The sequence below is a fragment of the Mesoplodon bidens genome (assembly GCF_964165515.1).
Source record: "Mesoplodon bidens genome assembly, chromosome: 8".
NCBI lineage: Eukaryota > Metazoa > Chordata > Mammalia > Artiodactyla > Ziphiidae > Mesoplodon > Mesoplodon bidens.
The window spans coordinates 70,252,334-70,268,134 of record NC_138165.1 but is presented as its reverse complement, the minus strand read 5'-3'; the positions used below and the strand labels follow the sequence as shown (position 1 = coordinate 70,268,134).

The window sequence follows — 15,801 nt, the reverse complement described above, 5'->3', positions numbered from 1 at the left end:
GGGTTTCTTTTCTAGTGGAAGGAACAAACTGGGGGGGTGGATTTCCTCCCTTTTTATAATGTTTCAGCGACAGCTCCCAATTGCTTTTCCTTTAATGTTACCAGATCTCTCTTTTTTTTTTTTCAGATCCAAGTCCAGCTTGTGCAAGGAAGTAAAGAAAGCTGTTACCAAACAGGCTCCGAGATGATCAGAAAGACTAGGTTCCAACTACTGACATTTCCTGAATCTCTACCTTAATTTGTGCCGAGTGAGTCCATAATACCCAGACACAAGAACTTTTTCCCCATTTATATTCAAAGCTATAGTAAAGTGACCATGTTTTCCAACAAAAAAGACATCTATGAACATCTTTCTTTTTATTTTTGTTTATAGTCACCCAAATTCTACAAAACAATGATAGAAATAAGTTGTCGCCCCTCCTGAGTAAATGTTATGCCTGGGCAGCATTAAACTTGTCAAGCCCTTTTTGAACTTGAATCTCAAAAATGCCAGCAGGGACATCTGAATAGAAACTTACTGATTTTCCCCCATCAAAAAGTATTCAGTAGTTTCAACTGAATAAAATGGTGCTGAGTCCTATCTAATAGATCCAGTTCTATCTTCCGTGAGCTTTATTCTAAAAGCGGTTTTCAAACTTCAGGAAATTCATTTCAGGTCATTTTTAGGGGCTATAACAAGGAGAATGAGTCATTATGATTACTCTGCTTAAATATAACACTATCCCCTTTCAGAAGATAGAATATATTCTAAGAGACAATAGAATGGCAATATTACCATATACATTATATTACTGAATAAACAATGAAGATGACCTTGTAGCTGAAGGACTACTTTCAGGTTTCTAAATGGAAGAAAGTTTTATTTTCTCCTATGCAGTGCCTCAACAACTCCATCCCTCTCCCTTCTGTGTATGAGCTGAGACCCATACAAACTTCTTCCTTATTTGACTTACAGATATGCGTACCTTTCTGGGAAATTATTATTGTTGCATATAAAATCAATATTAAACATGTTTTTGTTTGCCTACAATTTGCCCCTCGTGGGGAGAAAAAAAAAGGATCCATATGCCTTTACTGCTCCACTCTGTCAATTAAAATCTCGACCTCAGGAAAGCTGAGTTTGCAGTGATCATTTTAGAGAAGGCAATTCTGAATTTAACTAGCTCAGAACTGCACACAAGAGAATGGATTGGGTGATTACTAGGAAATGATTTAGAAAAATCATTTTTTTCTAATTAAGAAAAGTGTGGGAGTACCAGAGAAGCCAAAGATGCGGACTCCACCTGCAGCACTGCCTGGACTCATCTACAAACTATTATCACTGCACAATGTAAGCTGTTGTAAAAGACTGGAAAACATATTGTAGAAGATTGTTAAAGAACTAGAAAAACCCTCAGAGGTTTCTCATTATCTACCATCAAAGAACTTAATCGAAGAGGGAAACACCTAGAAACAAAAGAAAATACTCACATGCACTTACATGATAATTTTATGAAGACTTTATGGAAAATTGTAAATGGGGACGATTAGTAATATGGATAGGAACCAATGAGTTAATGGAAAACCAAAATATCACATAAAATTAGAAGTTGATAATTTACTTCAAGGAAACCTTGAATATTTTCCCCATATGATCCCATTAGGAACTCCCATGCCCAATCCCTGTGGCTAGTGAAGGGCTAATTTTAGAAGTCCTAATTTTTAGAACTCTATCACTACTCAAAATACCTGAAAATGTGTATTTATTAGTTTTAATGCTTTTCCCCCTCCTATCACAAGAACATAGGACCTCTAAGAGTATGAATTTCCCTTCTAAGTGACTATGCCAACATGTCACAAAGCTATAATAACTGACACAGTTTACTATTGACACAAAGATACATAATCAATGTAATAGAACAGAGAATAAACAGTGCAGTGGGGCAAGGATGACCTTTTCAATGAAAGGTGCCGGGTCCACTGGGTATCCATATGGGAAAAAAATGAATCTTGACTCCCTAGCTCACACCATTCAAAGACAAAAACAAAAATTCCAGTGAACTAAAGAGCTAAATGTGAATGGCAAAACTATAATAAAGTTTCTAAAAGAAATCATAGGCAAATCTATTCATAACCTTGGGTAAACAAATATTTTGTAAACTGGAAACTAATAAGTACCTACCATAAAGGAAAGAATCGGCAAACTGGACTACACTAAAATGGAATGTCTATTCATCAAAAGACACTGGTAAGAGTAGAGAGGAAACCAGACTGTGAGAAGATGCTGACCACACACACATCCAATAAAGGTCTCATATCCAAAACACACGTGCAAATCAAAAAGACAGACAACCCCAACAGAAAAAATGGCAAAATACTTGAATAGGCACTTCACAAGAGATGATAAGCAAATGGCCAATATTGAAAAGGTACTTGAGCTCATTGGTCACCAGGAAAATGCAAATTAAAGAGCCATCAGAAGGATCAAAATGAAAACGACTGACAATATCATGTGTGGCAACTGCGACCCCATACACTGCTGGGGCGAGTGTAAACTGGTGCAGATTCTTTGGAAGTCAGTTGGATGGAATCTACTAAAGCTGAACATATCTTACCCTATGACCCAGCAGCTCTATCCCTAGGTGTATATCCAGCAGAAATGTGTACAGATATTCACCAAATGATGTGCACAAGAATGTTTGCAGAAGCACTATGCACAATAGCCAAATGCCCATCAACAGCAATGTGGATTACAAAAGTGCCATCTACCTACATGATGAAGTATTATGCAGCCAGGAGAACAAACTTTGGCTACATGCAATAATATGAATGAATTTCACAATTACAGATCTTCCTCAACTTACGATGGGGTTACATTCCTGATAAACCCATTGTAAGTTGAACATATCACAAGTAGAAATGCATTTAATACACCTAATCTATGGAACATCATAGGGTAGCTTGGACTACCTTAAACATGCTCAGAACACTTACATTAGCCTACAGTTGGGCAACATCACCTAACACAAAGCCTGTTTTATAATAAATGTTGAATATCTCATGTGATTTATTGAATGCTATACTGCAAGTGAAAACCAGAAGGTTATATGGGTACAGAATGGTTTTAAGTGTATCAGCTGTTTCCCCTCGTGATCACGGAGCTGACTGGGAACTGCCGCTGCAGCCACTGGCCACCGTCACGAGAGTATCATATTGCTAGTCCAGGAAAAGATCAAAATCTAAAATTTGAAGTAGTTTGAATGAAAGAGGCCAGAAGGAGGAGTATATACTGGATGATTCTATTTATAGGAAGTAAAAAAAACTGGGCAAAATTAATATATAGTACTAGAAAACAAGAGAAAAGTTACTTTTATAAGGAATTATGTCTGGGATGGAGAAGGGGGCTCCTGGGTGCTATCTTTGGGGTGCTTCTTTTTTCGGTGCTAGTTACAAGGATGTGTTCACTCTGTAAAAATTCTTTGATAGGTCCATTTCTGGTTTGTGTACATTTCTGATGTGTATGTTGTTAAACAAAAATATTTTAAAAGAGAATATGCCAGATCCATTATTTGGTGAGAGAAAGAAAGAAAGGAAAAGAAAAAAGAAAGTTGGGATGAGTATAAGTGAAATGACCTAAGAGAGCACTCTTAAAAGCCCTCATTACAAAAATTAACTATGAGAGGTGACGGATGTTAATTAAACTTACTGTGATAATCATTTCACAATAATACACCCATAGCAAATCATTATGTTGTATACCTAAAACTAAATGTCAATTATGTCTCAAAACTGGATTAAAAAAGCATTAAAAAACTAAGTGAAATGATAAGGTAAGCTGGCTGATCTACTGATATTTCTTTCTCTCAGTACTGCCAGGTCTTTTGGTGAACATGGAATTAAATTCTGTTCCCAGCTTCCTCCTTAAACGCTGAGAAGCTGAGACTATTTTCCTTACAAACTTAGATTTTTGTTGAATTTTATGTAACTAGGCAGAGGGATCTGGCCACCATGCCAGCAAAAAAAAGTTAATGAGGAAGAGATTGTGGTTTATGCTGTACTGTGATTAACTCCAGATTTTGAAAATGATCTTCAAACCAAAGAGAACGAAGCAAATGATTCCAAGATTTGGAAGAAAACAACTGAAAACTTAATTTTCTACTGAGTGGCTATTGGAATAGAAGCTGATGAGACCAGAAAGCAAGTGCCAGCTGGTCAAGACCGCAGCTTCCTAGGGTTTAGCTGAGCAAACCCTGAGAATGAAAGCGCACAGAACGGGAATTGTTAAAATGATATCCAAAGAAAGAGCACCTCAGCTCCTCAACGTTAAATGTTCACACGGACAATGAAAACTCACAGCTGCTTTTCTTACCAGGAGGAAAGAAAAGCAGAACTACTGCCCTTTGTTCCACTGCACTTTTTTGTGAATCTGAGTACTGCAGTATTAATGGAAAAACAATGCCCAGCTTAAAAACAAAGGCTCTTACTACAACGCCTTTTGGCAAAAGCCTAATATAATAGACCATTACGGAATTTACCAGCAACATACACCATTTTAAAAAGTGCTTCTTATTTGAATATCTTAGGGCCTAAATTACCTTACCTAGTACATGAAAAATAGCATATAAAAACAAACAAAAAAGCTGTTGTCTATTATATTTAGCCTCAAAGAATTTTAAAGCATGCTGTAATTATCATAATTACACTCAAGTTACATGAACTTGAGAGTTCTCACTCAGCATATTATTGAAATGACATGATAATAAAACTGTTTATTCTCTTAGATTTCAGCCAAATCTTCAATACTAAGGATGTCCCTGATTCTCAGAACCCTTGGCCCTGGTGCTTTGCCATTACAGACATATCTGTAAACCCTGGGGTATGAGCAAAGGTACTCAAACTACAGCGGAAGGTCTTACATCTAAGTACTGGGTCCAAGTTATTATTCCAAGAGTGTGAAATACAAAACTGCAGCCAGTCTTTAAGAGAGTAACTTTCCCATGTTCGTTTCTTGCCTTGTGGTAGATGGATGTCAAAGTCAAGGGTAACGGCATCAACAGCACTGCAGACTTGGCGATTACGATGGTCTGATGTTGGTCCTCACTGCCTGGTTACTTTTTTCAAGTGCAACATCTACAAGCCACTCCAGGGGCTGGGCAACTAAGTGGTGGTTGGGAACAAGTTAGGGCTGTGTCACTAAGGTACATAGGAAATCTGGAGTGCCACCAATACTTTAATTCTCCACTGCAGGACAGTGACAGAAATTCAAAGATACAGAAGTACTGGATGCTCACCCGCTGTAGTAGGCAACACTACAGCTTATCAGTAACCTCTAGTCAGGCACGGGGGTGGGTGGGCAGCACAGGCAGGTCTGGCCAACAATGCCGTGCCCCTGTGAACTTCCATTCAGGCAACAACCCAATGATGATCAGTAGGGGACTGGATAAATACATTATAGTGCACCCATACAACGGCAGACTATACGTACAAAGAATGAAGAGCGAAAAAGGCAAAGTAAAGGAAAATATCTACAATAGCTTTTGTCTACTAAAGCAGGAGGAAGATAAGAATCTCTATTTTTATTTCTTCTTGTAAGCATATGCATAAAGTAAAACCAATTAAAAACAGTGGTTAACTTTGCAGGGAGGCACAGGAACTGAGCAGATGGGTGACGGATGGGATGGAGAATTTGTATTGTATATCTTTTTACATTTATTTGTAGGTTGAACAACGTGAATGTATTACATATTTTTTAAAAACATTTTAATAAAACACCTCTCAATTCCAAATTTCTACTCACCTATTTCAGTAATCATCAATCTACCACTTTATATACATGTTGGAAAAGACTGAAAGGAAGTAATTATATCCTCTACCTGAGCCAAGAAACACAAAGGCTTCTGAGAATTTCTTTATGGGAGCAACTTTTTAGAGTACAAAAGTTAAAAGAAAATCCCCAGAAAATACTTTCAATGAATGTTTCTGGTTTATAAAAGGTAAGTGAAATTCAGTTACACAGAGAACACATACCGTTTGGATTGTAAAGCCTTTCTGTGCGACAGTACACTGACATACAACGTAAGAAAATAGCTTGAAATACAAAAATACAGTTGTGATCCAGGAAATGGCACCAAATTAGAACAGTTTTATTATGTAACATACCAATGTATATACATTATCCTCCCAAATGAGAAACGATTTGATTCCGAAGTTTAAAATATAGTTTCCAAAATGAATCCTTATTGTGAATTTGGGGGGGAAAATCCCGCAAATTAACACACACCATTTTGATCCTTGACTAAAATATGTACCCTGTACTAATCATCTCTCTCATACAAAATGTATATTATAAATAAAACTTTCAAAAAAGATCTCGGATGTTTACTGCACATCATATAGAATGCTTGCCACCATCTGAAAGGCTTTCAGCCTTTCACTGTAATTTGGGTGAAAACAACACTCTGCAGATATTAGCATATCTAGGATCATATATGATGTTTACCAGAAACAGGAAAATATAACCGTACTGGACTGCTTCTGTCACTTTTTCTAAAATAAGAATGACTCTTTTCTACCGCTAAAAGCAATTACAAGAGATCCGAACACTTTAAAAGTCCTGTTCAAATGTCAGTTTTCTCTTTTCAAATAGAAACCACACGTAGAGGCAATTTACCGAGTCATATATCAGTATATCTACTTCCTAGGACCAGCCCTTCTTGAAGTATATATTGTTAAAGATCATACTACAGGGTTCCTAACAAATGCTGTCCATCATCAACAGTTACTGTTTTGGTCTCAACACTTTCAAACTCTCTTAGCCCTGGGAAAGCCAGCACAAACCAGCCAGAATGCAATGGCCTTAAAAGAAAAAAAAAGGTTCCTAATAAGTTTTCGTATCACCTACTACAGTGCCTAGCACGGAGTAGGCATTCAATAAATAGTTGATCAACGGATGCACTATGTGTTAAGACCGTTTCCTACACTTAGATGTATTAATGATTTATGAGTAATATGTTGCTTTAGGGCACAAAGATCTAACATGATGACTAAACAAGGAACACGCACGACATGGCATAGATATTGTTAGTTTCTACAATCCTGTCCCAGGACAGAAGGTGTACTTTGAGGGTTAAAACTATTCCAATAGTAAAAACTGATTAGTCAAATAGTTTTATTTTGCCAAGGGGCTCTACCAGTATTAACCTTTGGCAATTCCCAAACATACAATGAACCCAAACAAAACCAAACCAAATTGCACTGTTACAGAGAAACGAGTCCATGGAAGCAGAGGGGAGGCGCCAGTTAAGGGACAGCAACTTCAAGAAGACGGTTGTTTTTTCGCTTGCATGTTGGGACACTCCCGTTTTTCTGGTTGCCCTGAATAAACTTCACACATACTTTGTCTTGTCTGAACTGCACCAGGAACCTAGGAGAAAAGAATAAGACAAACTGAAGAAAAGTACCCACTAAACAGCTGATGATTACAGTAATACCCGCTTTTGTTTTTTAATGGATATTTACCTTGACAAGTATTCCCCCTTCCATCAGCCCTTCTAGCCACAGGATCACACCAACAGGTATTACATTGCATTTGGCTTCCAGTGGCCATAATTTAGCCCTAAGTAAACGCAAGTTCATTAGCTCATCATATTCCTATACCGTAAGAAGGGCTATGAATAGTTATTTACATGTTTCAGATGGAAAGATGAACGTGCTATTTTCCATGTTTCTCCATTTCTGCATAGCAAAAATATTAAATTATCAACAAATTGAGAAAATGCAATACAGAATTTCAGAAAAGGGGCCTAGGGCTTCCCTGGTGGTGCAGTGGTTGGGAATCCACCTGCCAATGCAGGGGACACAGGTTCGAGCCCTGGTCCGGGAAGATCCCACACGCCGCGGAGCAACTAAGCCCGTGCGCCACAACTACTGAGCCTGCGCTCTAGAGCCCGGGCTCCACAACAAGAGAAGCCACCGCGATGAGAAGACCGCGCACCGCAACGAAGAGTAGACCCCACTCTCCACAACTAGAGAAAGCCCGCACACAGCAACGAAGACCCAGTGCAGCCAAAAATAAATAAATGTAATAAATAAATTTAAAAAAGGAAAAGAAAAGGGGTCTAGAGACACTCCAGACTATGGTTTCCAAATGTTGGATATTTACATATATCCTACACATCTTTTTTCATATCTACACACTAAACAAATGTTACAAAATAGCTGTGACCTACTGAATAAAAATGATGAAATCAAGAGTCTGATCTGCCAGTTATATTTTTAATATCCACACATACATAAAAACCTATCAGTGTACACCTAAAGCCACCTCTTATGCCACCAGTGGTATATGTGGTACACTGTGGGAAACCATATACTCTAGTTCAAATCTTTTCCTTTCATGGATCACCAGCAGTCAAGTGCCTGCCCACAAGATTATCTGTCACTCCTTCCTACAACAGACATATGACTGGCTTCCCCCTGGGCTGGGTGTCCCTCACGGAACAGACATCCAGATGTATAAATTGAGGTCTCTGCCCTCCAGGACGGCATCACCAAGGAGGCATGAGGGCAGCATGGCTGGACCAGAACCCAGCCCTTCCCAGCTCAAGGGCTGTGCTCTTTTCTCTCCACCATCAGAATCAGTGTAACGTTACCATGCTTTCGGTTATGTTTCTCAGGGAACTGTTTTCTGAGTTACTGGCATACAATTAAGTGAGTCACTCTAAAAACCATGTGATGGGTCACATGCTCACTGGCACCCACGACAACAGCTCTGCTCTGTACATGTTAGTCTCTGTTTCAAGGTCTAAAGAGGCCACATTTTGCAAACATTAGCTACTGGAGTGAAACGTGACACATAAGTTTGTACTCATCGGTGGTACTTCTGAGCTTTCAAATGAGCTGTTTCTTTTCAACTTGAAAGCACTAAAAAAGCAGCTCTAGTTCCAAATTCGCCTGAGATCTCTCTCCAGCATGTATACTTATATCTATGTGCCTCAAAGGAAAAACAAAATCTTTCAAGTTTAACATAAATAATCAAATATTTTTACATTTTAATTTTTAAAGACCACTTGTAGTAATAAATGTACGGGGAGTTCTTTTCCCAGTAACTTTAGCATACACTGGCTGTCTCTGTGTTTGCAATTCATGACCGTGATTCACTCTAGAAATAACAGTAACTAAACCCTACTGAGTATTTATTACGGACCACACCGTTCTTACTAAGTTACACATATTAACTCAACTTTAAAACAATCCTATGAGGTAAGTACCATTCTTTATCTCTATTTCATAGAAGAGAAAACTGAAGCCTGGCCCAACAGTAAGGACAGAGAATCAGAGAATCCTCCTACAGCAAATAATCATGTCAGATGCACGATTTCACAGCACCAATAAAGAACTTCACAGTAAAAGGAACATAGATTAGTTGTTTGGATTTGAAATATTCAGAAAAACAACTGTATAACTTAAATAATATATGTGTATGTGTGTATTACATGTATGTGTGTATACATGTATGCATATACACATGTATATTTAAAATACTGAATAGAAAAATTCACTTTAGTTTCTATTACTATAGATTCATTTTTAGAAATACTATAGATCTTATTTAAGGTTATCCTTAAAATGCAATCTATTTACAGATTGAATAGTTTGGGAGTTTAAGGACTGGGGATTATAAGGCAGTTGAGTCTCTCACTGAATTCAATTCTCCCTTCTACATGTGCAGGTTAAAACTGCTCTAAGGAAGTAACAGGCCTTTGACTTCCCTCCTGTAAACTGACATATAGGGATTGTGGAGACTGGGTTTGTTAGAATAACTACTTCTACTTCTGAAAAGGATCTACTGAGGAAGGTCCTGGTCACCGCACAGTATGCTGTTTACAACACTGGTCTGTATAGTCTGCAAAAATACGTCATGGGCACCCCTCCCCATGACTCTGTAAAATTTTGTTTAAAATGCTCTCCAAAAAGGAGTATAATCCCTGCTTGAGAGCTCCCAGAGGTTATGAATCAGAGGCTACATGGGAGCCTTGCTCTGCCACGTGGCTTCCTGCACTGCCCAGGAAGGGACCACGGTGCTAGGCAAGCTTCCATCAACTATTTTATTTTTATGAGACCAACCAATAATTAGGAATAGGGGAAGGAAAGGTGTTCCGGACTGGTTTATAATGCTACTAAACGTTTGTTTTCTTCACGTGGCCACACAGAATCTTCGCGTTTATTAAAAGCCTACACAGCTAGAACATCACACTCCTCTTCTGTGACAAGCAGGGTCCCTGCCGCCCTGAAGCAAACTATCCCCATCAGTGTTCCGAGATCATGTGCCTCGAACAGAAATTGTGAGAGCCACTGGAGGGGTCCTGTGGTTGATACAGCACATGGCACCCCCAGAGCCCCTCAGGAGAGTCACAATGTGCAACAGGACTGCAGAGGCTCTGGGAGGTGCTATAGTGAAAAAGGACTGCACATTCCTTCACAGCACATCACTACTAGCATCCTGCAACGGCAGTGTTCTCAGAATGCCAGTTTGGGAAGTGCTTAAAAGTAGCAATCCTTTGGGGGCTGGATGTTGGCGCGATTTTCTCTGCAAAGATGGCCTTATTAATGTAGGAGACCAAATGCGAGGCTGCTTCATCCATGTATCAAGGAGCTTCTCCATCTGAACACACAGAATCTTTCCACGATGAGTGGGAATGACCAGTCCAACCAAAACAAGAAGTGTAGTTTCCTGAGTTATGAAAAATTTAAACTAAAGAGAGTTTAAAGATCTAACAGCCCTCACAGCTTAAAACCTTAATTGACTGGAACCCAACAAGCCCTTATCTTTTTTCCTAATTTCCTTGTTTTATGAGAAAGGACCCAATCATAAGGAAAGTTATTTTGTGTAAATTGCATTTTCCAATATAGAGTATACATAAAGGCCAATATCCCCACACCCCCGCGCCCCCATCTAAACACCATTCTTAGAACAATGAACCTAAGGTTCTGTCAATCCTAACACATCAAGGAGAGTTGGTTTGGTTTACAAGGGGACAGGAATGGGTATGAATTTATTTTAGAGAGACTTTTATAAAGACTTGAGATAGAATAATAGGCTGGCAAAATCGTCATTAGTAAATAAAATCATTTCCTGAGCGATATGGTGATGCAAATTTTTACTCTGCGTGCAAGGAAGTAGATACACAGATAGTAAACAATCTATTAAAAAGTAATCAAGTAAGTGTCAATCCACATAGTAACTAAAATTCATGTCAATGATCTCATACTGACAGATTGAATAAATGGAGGGATGCTCCAATCTGCATACAAATCACATGTCTCCATAATCAGAGCCCTAATGTGAAGCAAAAAAAGCAAATTTCAAATTCATAGCCGTCTTGACACTAGTGGACCGCTGTCAACATGGAACACTTACTCTATAACTCTTGTTTATATGTGAGAAAAGGTATCTCAAGTACCTAACAACATCCCCAACCGGCACTCCTGACTTCCCCTCCCCACACCTCAGCCACCCCCAAACCCCTCTTTCTTCAGTGTCAGCTACTGCAGTAAATGGTACCATGTAGGCTCAGGCCCCGAACCTAACACCCAGTCTGTTAATAAGTTCTCTTTTTCCTTCAAATCACACTCAGAACCCGACTACTTCTCACTACTTCCTACTCACACCCTAGCCTAAGTCTCAACGTCCTTACCCTCAACAGCTCACAGAGGCTCCCAACTGTTCTCTGCTTTCACTCTTGCCTCGCTAACAGTCATTCCCCAGGCTGCAGCCAGAGAGTTCTTCAAAAACCATAAATGGGATCATGCCACATTCCTGCCCATAACCCACAGTGACTTTTCATCAGCAGCAAAATCTCAATTCCTGACCTCAGCTACCAGGCTCTATACAGCCAGGTCCCTCTGCCTCTTGCTCCAGGGTTTTTCCCCCTCATTTTAACTCTGCCACCACGTCCACTCCTGCTTCAGGGCCTTTGTACCTGCTGCCTCCCCCGGAAGGCATCTCCCTAGATTCCAGTTTCGATTCAAATGTCACCGCATCAAAGAGGCCTCCCTGATCTCCATATCAAAATTAACACCATCTGACCTTTAACCTGCCTTTTTTTCTCCACAAGCACTTGACACTAACCCAAGTCACACCACCTATGTATTATTTCGTCTGTGCGTACTTGTCTCCTCCACTAGGAAGTCAGGTACGTGAAAGTGGGGACTTGGTCAGTGTCACTCGCTGCCCAGCTATCATCTAGAACACATGCCAGACACATACTCGGTACTTAATAGGTAGTAGTTGTAAAAATGAATGAGACCAGATCGCTCAGCTAAAAAAGTAAAGTGAAAAGGCATATTCACACAATTCATGAACATACTCATCAGAAATTTCAATATTGAGCTTCTGTTTGGTTTGGCTCAGAGTCGTCCGATAGAGCTTGGTGGCCATTTCAATCAGGTGATCACTGCTGAAGAGAAAGTCTCCTTTACTAGCTGCTTCCGAGCCCTGAAAGGACACACCAAGAGTCAGGTTATCATAATTAAAGACAGCTCAGGAGGTACATGTTTACAGGTTTGGCTGAAAACACAGTTATAGTCTCTTTAAAACATCAACTCCGGGCTTCCCTGGTAGCGCAGTGGTTGGGAATCCGCCTGCCAATGCAGGGGACGCGGGTTTGTGCCCCAGTCCGGGAAGATCCCACGTGCCACGGAGCGGCTGGGCCCGTGAGCCATGGCCGCTGAGCCTGCGCGTCCGGAGCCTGTGCTCCGCAACGGGAGAGGCCACAACAGTGAGAGGCCTGCGTACCGCAAAAAAAACAAACAAACAAACAAACAAAAAAAACACATCAGCTCCTGAAGTCCATCCTCCCGAATAAACAATAAGGACAAACGCAGTATTTCTTCCAAGTTGCTCCGAGCACTTTAGTAAGGTTACCTAACCCCTTGCCACCCCAAGTTGGTCGATGGACCAGAAGCACCATCCGCATCACCTGGGAACTTGTTAGAAAAGCAGACGCTCAGGCCTGACCGCAGGCCCACTGCAAATGATTCCACAAGAAGACCCCTGGGTGATCTGTTTGCTCACTCAGGTTCGAGAAGCACTGACCTAACCTATAACTCATTCTGAAAGGGCTGTTCTAAAAGCTCCTCCATGATTTGGTTAAAAAAAATAACAACAACAACAACAAAAAGACTTCCAACAAATACCCTCAGGCAGTGGCTTTCAACCTTAGCTGCACAAGGGACCCACCTGGGGAGCTTTCAAAATACAGGATGCTTTTGCCCCATTCCAAGAAACTCTGATTCGGTTGGACTGGGGAAATGGCCTGGGGACCAGCATATTTTAATATATAATTGAGGCTCGGAATCACTGATTTAATATGCTCCTTTAGGCTAAAATCCATAGTGGGGAAAACAGGCTGAACTAAACTTATGGGATTTTCTTATGTTTAGAATCAGCTAGATAGGTTACTATCTATTAGCTAAGTATATGTACCTATAGACGATTAATATTTGCTGACATCTGTTTATTCAGTGACTATTTGTTATGTGACAGGCACTATGCTAAAAGCACGTTACATAGTTTCTTTTCACCCTTATAACAACACTATGAAGTAGGTACTAATATTTTCCCTATTTTAAGAAAAGGAAAATTAGGTAGGCATATTAAAGTTAAATGACTTGGCCAAGGTCACTGTAAAGTTAGTGACACCAATACCAGAGCCTACACTCTTAACCACTCAGTTCAAGCCAGTAGGTCTTAGTTAAGCTGACATTAAAAAATCTTTAGGTCAAAATTACTAGGCAGTTGTTTTATTATAGTTGCATCCTTTAATTAGAACCCCCCCAAATTAATGATGAACAAGAAAACATTTACTAATTTAATAGAAGAAACAACAGAAGGAAGTATAATTTTGAATGTCTTGATATTTCTAGGAATTAGTCTCAAAATAAGGCACATCATGGTGGGTGTAAACAAAAAGCTACTCAGTGAAAAGAGAACTCAAGTGAACGAGTCAAAAAGAGTCATTAATCTTATTCAGTTACTAAAAAACCAAGCCTGAGATTTTACATGAGTGAATATAGACCAAATTTGCAGGTCGGTAAGAAGAATATATAAACTTCAAGTAATAGGATTATTCACATGTGGAAAATTTTAGATCAATGTCTGAGAGATTGGACCAATGCAGAAATCTTTCAGTCAAATCAATAGTTAAAGCTTTACCTCTTTGAGGTGGACGGCAAAGAAGCCATCGTTTTGTGAGCTCATCGATACTTTGGTTACATCCACCAGGGGAACCTCTGACTTGATCTGTCCAGACTTTTGATCAGCAAGAAGGAGATTATTATTTGTTAAGAGGAAAATCCGGGATGTACTCTACAAGAAACCAAAACAAAAAAGGATGTAAAACCAATGATCAAAAATCCCCCAAAAGAGTTCATGAGTTTAAAGCATTGTTATTTGTAGAAATGTAGAAAATATTATTCTAATATTTTTCAGCATGCACACCTACGTAAACGAGAACACACTAAAGAACATAGATAATCTATTTTAGCTCACAAAAATTTCAGAGAACAAGCAAATTTCCACCTAAGCTTAAAGGTAAGAGAAAACAGCTCCATTCACAGTAATTCTGTAGAGTATATGAAATGCAAATTTTTTTGAAGTATAGTTGATTTACAATGTTGTGTCAGTTTCAGCACACAGCAAAGCGATTCAGTTATACATACACACACACACACACACACACATATATATATTTTTAGATTCTTTTCTGTTATAGATTATTACAAGATACTGAATATAGTTCCCTGCGCTATACAGTAGGACCTTATTGTTTATCTATTTTATATTTAGTAGTGTTTTATCTGTTAACCCCAAATTCCTAATTTACCCCTCCCCACTCCTTTCCCTTTTGGTAACCATAAATTTGTTTTCTATGTCTGTGAGTCTATTTCCGAAATGCAAATTTTAACATTCAGAAAACTGTCCCAACTGATAAACACTTCTTACAGGTCTTCAGGGTTAGCGTTTTTACCTTCCCATTAGCACGGTTAATTTTGTTCACCACTTCAGCAATGATAATCTTTTCTTCAATGGCATCTTTGAGTTTCTTATACTTGGGATTCTTGCTGATTTCCAGGTAAGGCCCCTGGAATGGCTGCCCAACACTAAAGGAAAAAAGTTCCTCACGTAAGAAAAGGTTTCACATGGAAGTACTACTAACTAGAAAAAGGTAACAGGTCAGTTGATTTTGAAATTCAAATTTCAAATATATATATTTTTTTCTTTTCTTTTTTTAACATCTTTATTGGAATATAATTGCTTTACAATGTTGTGTTAGTTTCTGCTGTATAACAAAGTGAATCAGCTATACATATACGTATATCCCCATATCCCCTCCCTCTTGCGTCTCCCTCCCACCCTCCCTATCCCACACCTCTAGGTGGTCACAGAGCACCGAGCTGATCTCCTGGCTGATCTCCCCATGCAATGCAGCTGCTTCCCACTAGCTATCTATTTTACATTTGGTGGTGTGTATATGTCAATGTTACTCTCTCACTTCGTCCCAGTTTACCCTGCCCCCTCCCCATGTCCTCAAGTCCATTCTCTACGTCTCTGTCTTTATTCCTGTCCTGCCCCTAGGTTCATCAGAACCAATGGTTTTTTTTTTTTGGATACCATATGTGTTAGCATACAGTATTTTTCTCTTTCTGACTTACTTCCCTCTGTATGACAGACTCTAGGTCCATCCACCTCACTACAAATAACTCAATTTCGTTCCTTTTTATGGCTGAGTAATGTTCCATTGTATATATGTGCCACATCTTC

General features: G+C 39.3%; 1 protein-coding gene across 4 annotated transcripts in view; it reads right to left on the bottom strand.

Moving 5' to 3' along the window:
* Positions 1-6,100: 6,100 nt before the first annotated feature.
* MYO1B (myosin IB) overlaps positions 6,101-15,801 on the bottom strand; it is a 184,967-nt gene continuing 175,266 nt past the window's right edge. For all 4 annotated transcript variants that reach the window (XM_081242322.1, XM_081242323.1, XM_081242321.1 and 1 more), the window contains 4 exons: positions 15,008-15,140; positions 14,194-14,346; positions 12,347-12,474; positions 6,101-7,401 (listed from right to left, as the gene is read on the bottom strand). In XM_081242322.1, coding sequence (XP_081098448.1) covers positions 7,278-7,401; positions 12,347-12,474; positions 14,194-14,346; positions 15,008-15,140 — 538 coding nt within the window. In that variant the 3' untranslated portion in view covers positions 6,101-7,277. The remainder of the gene's footprint in view (positions 7,402-12,346; positions 12,475-14,193; positions 14,347-15,007; positions 15,141-15,801) is intronic.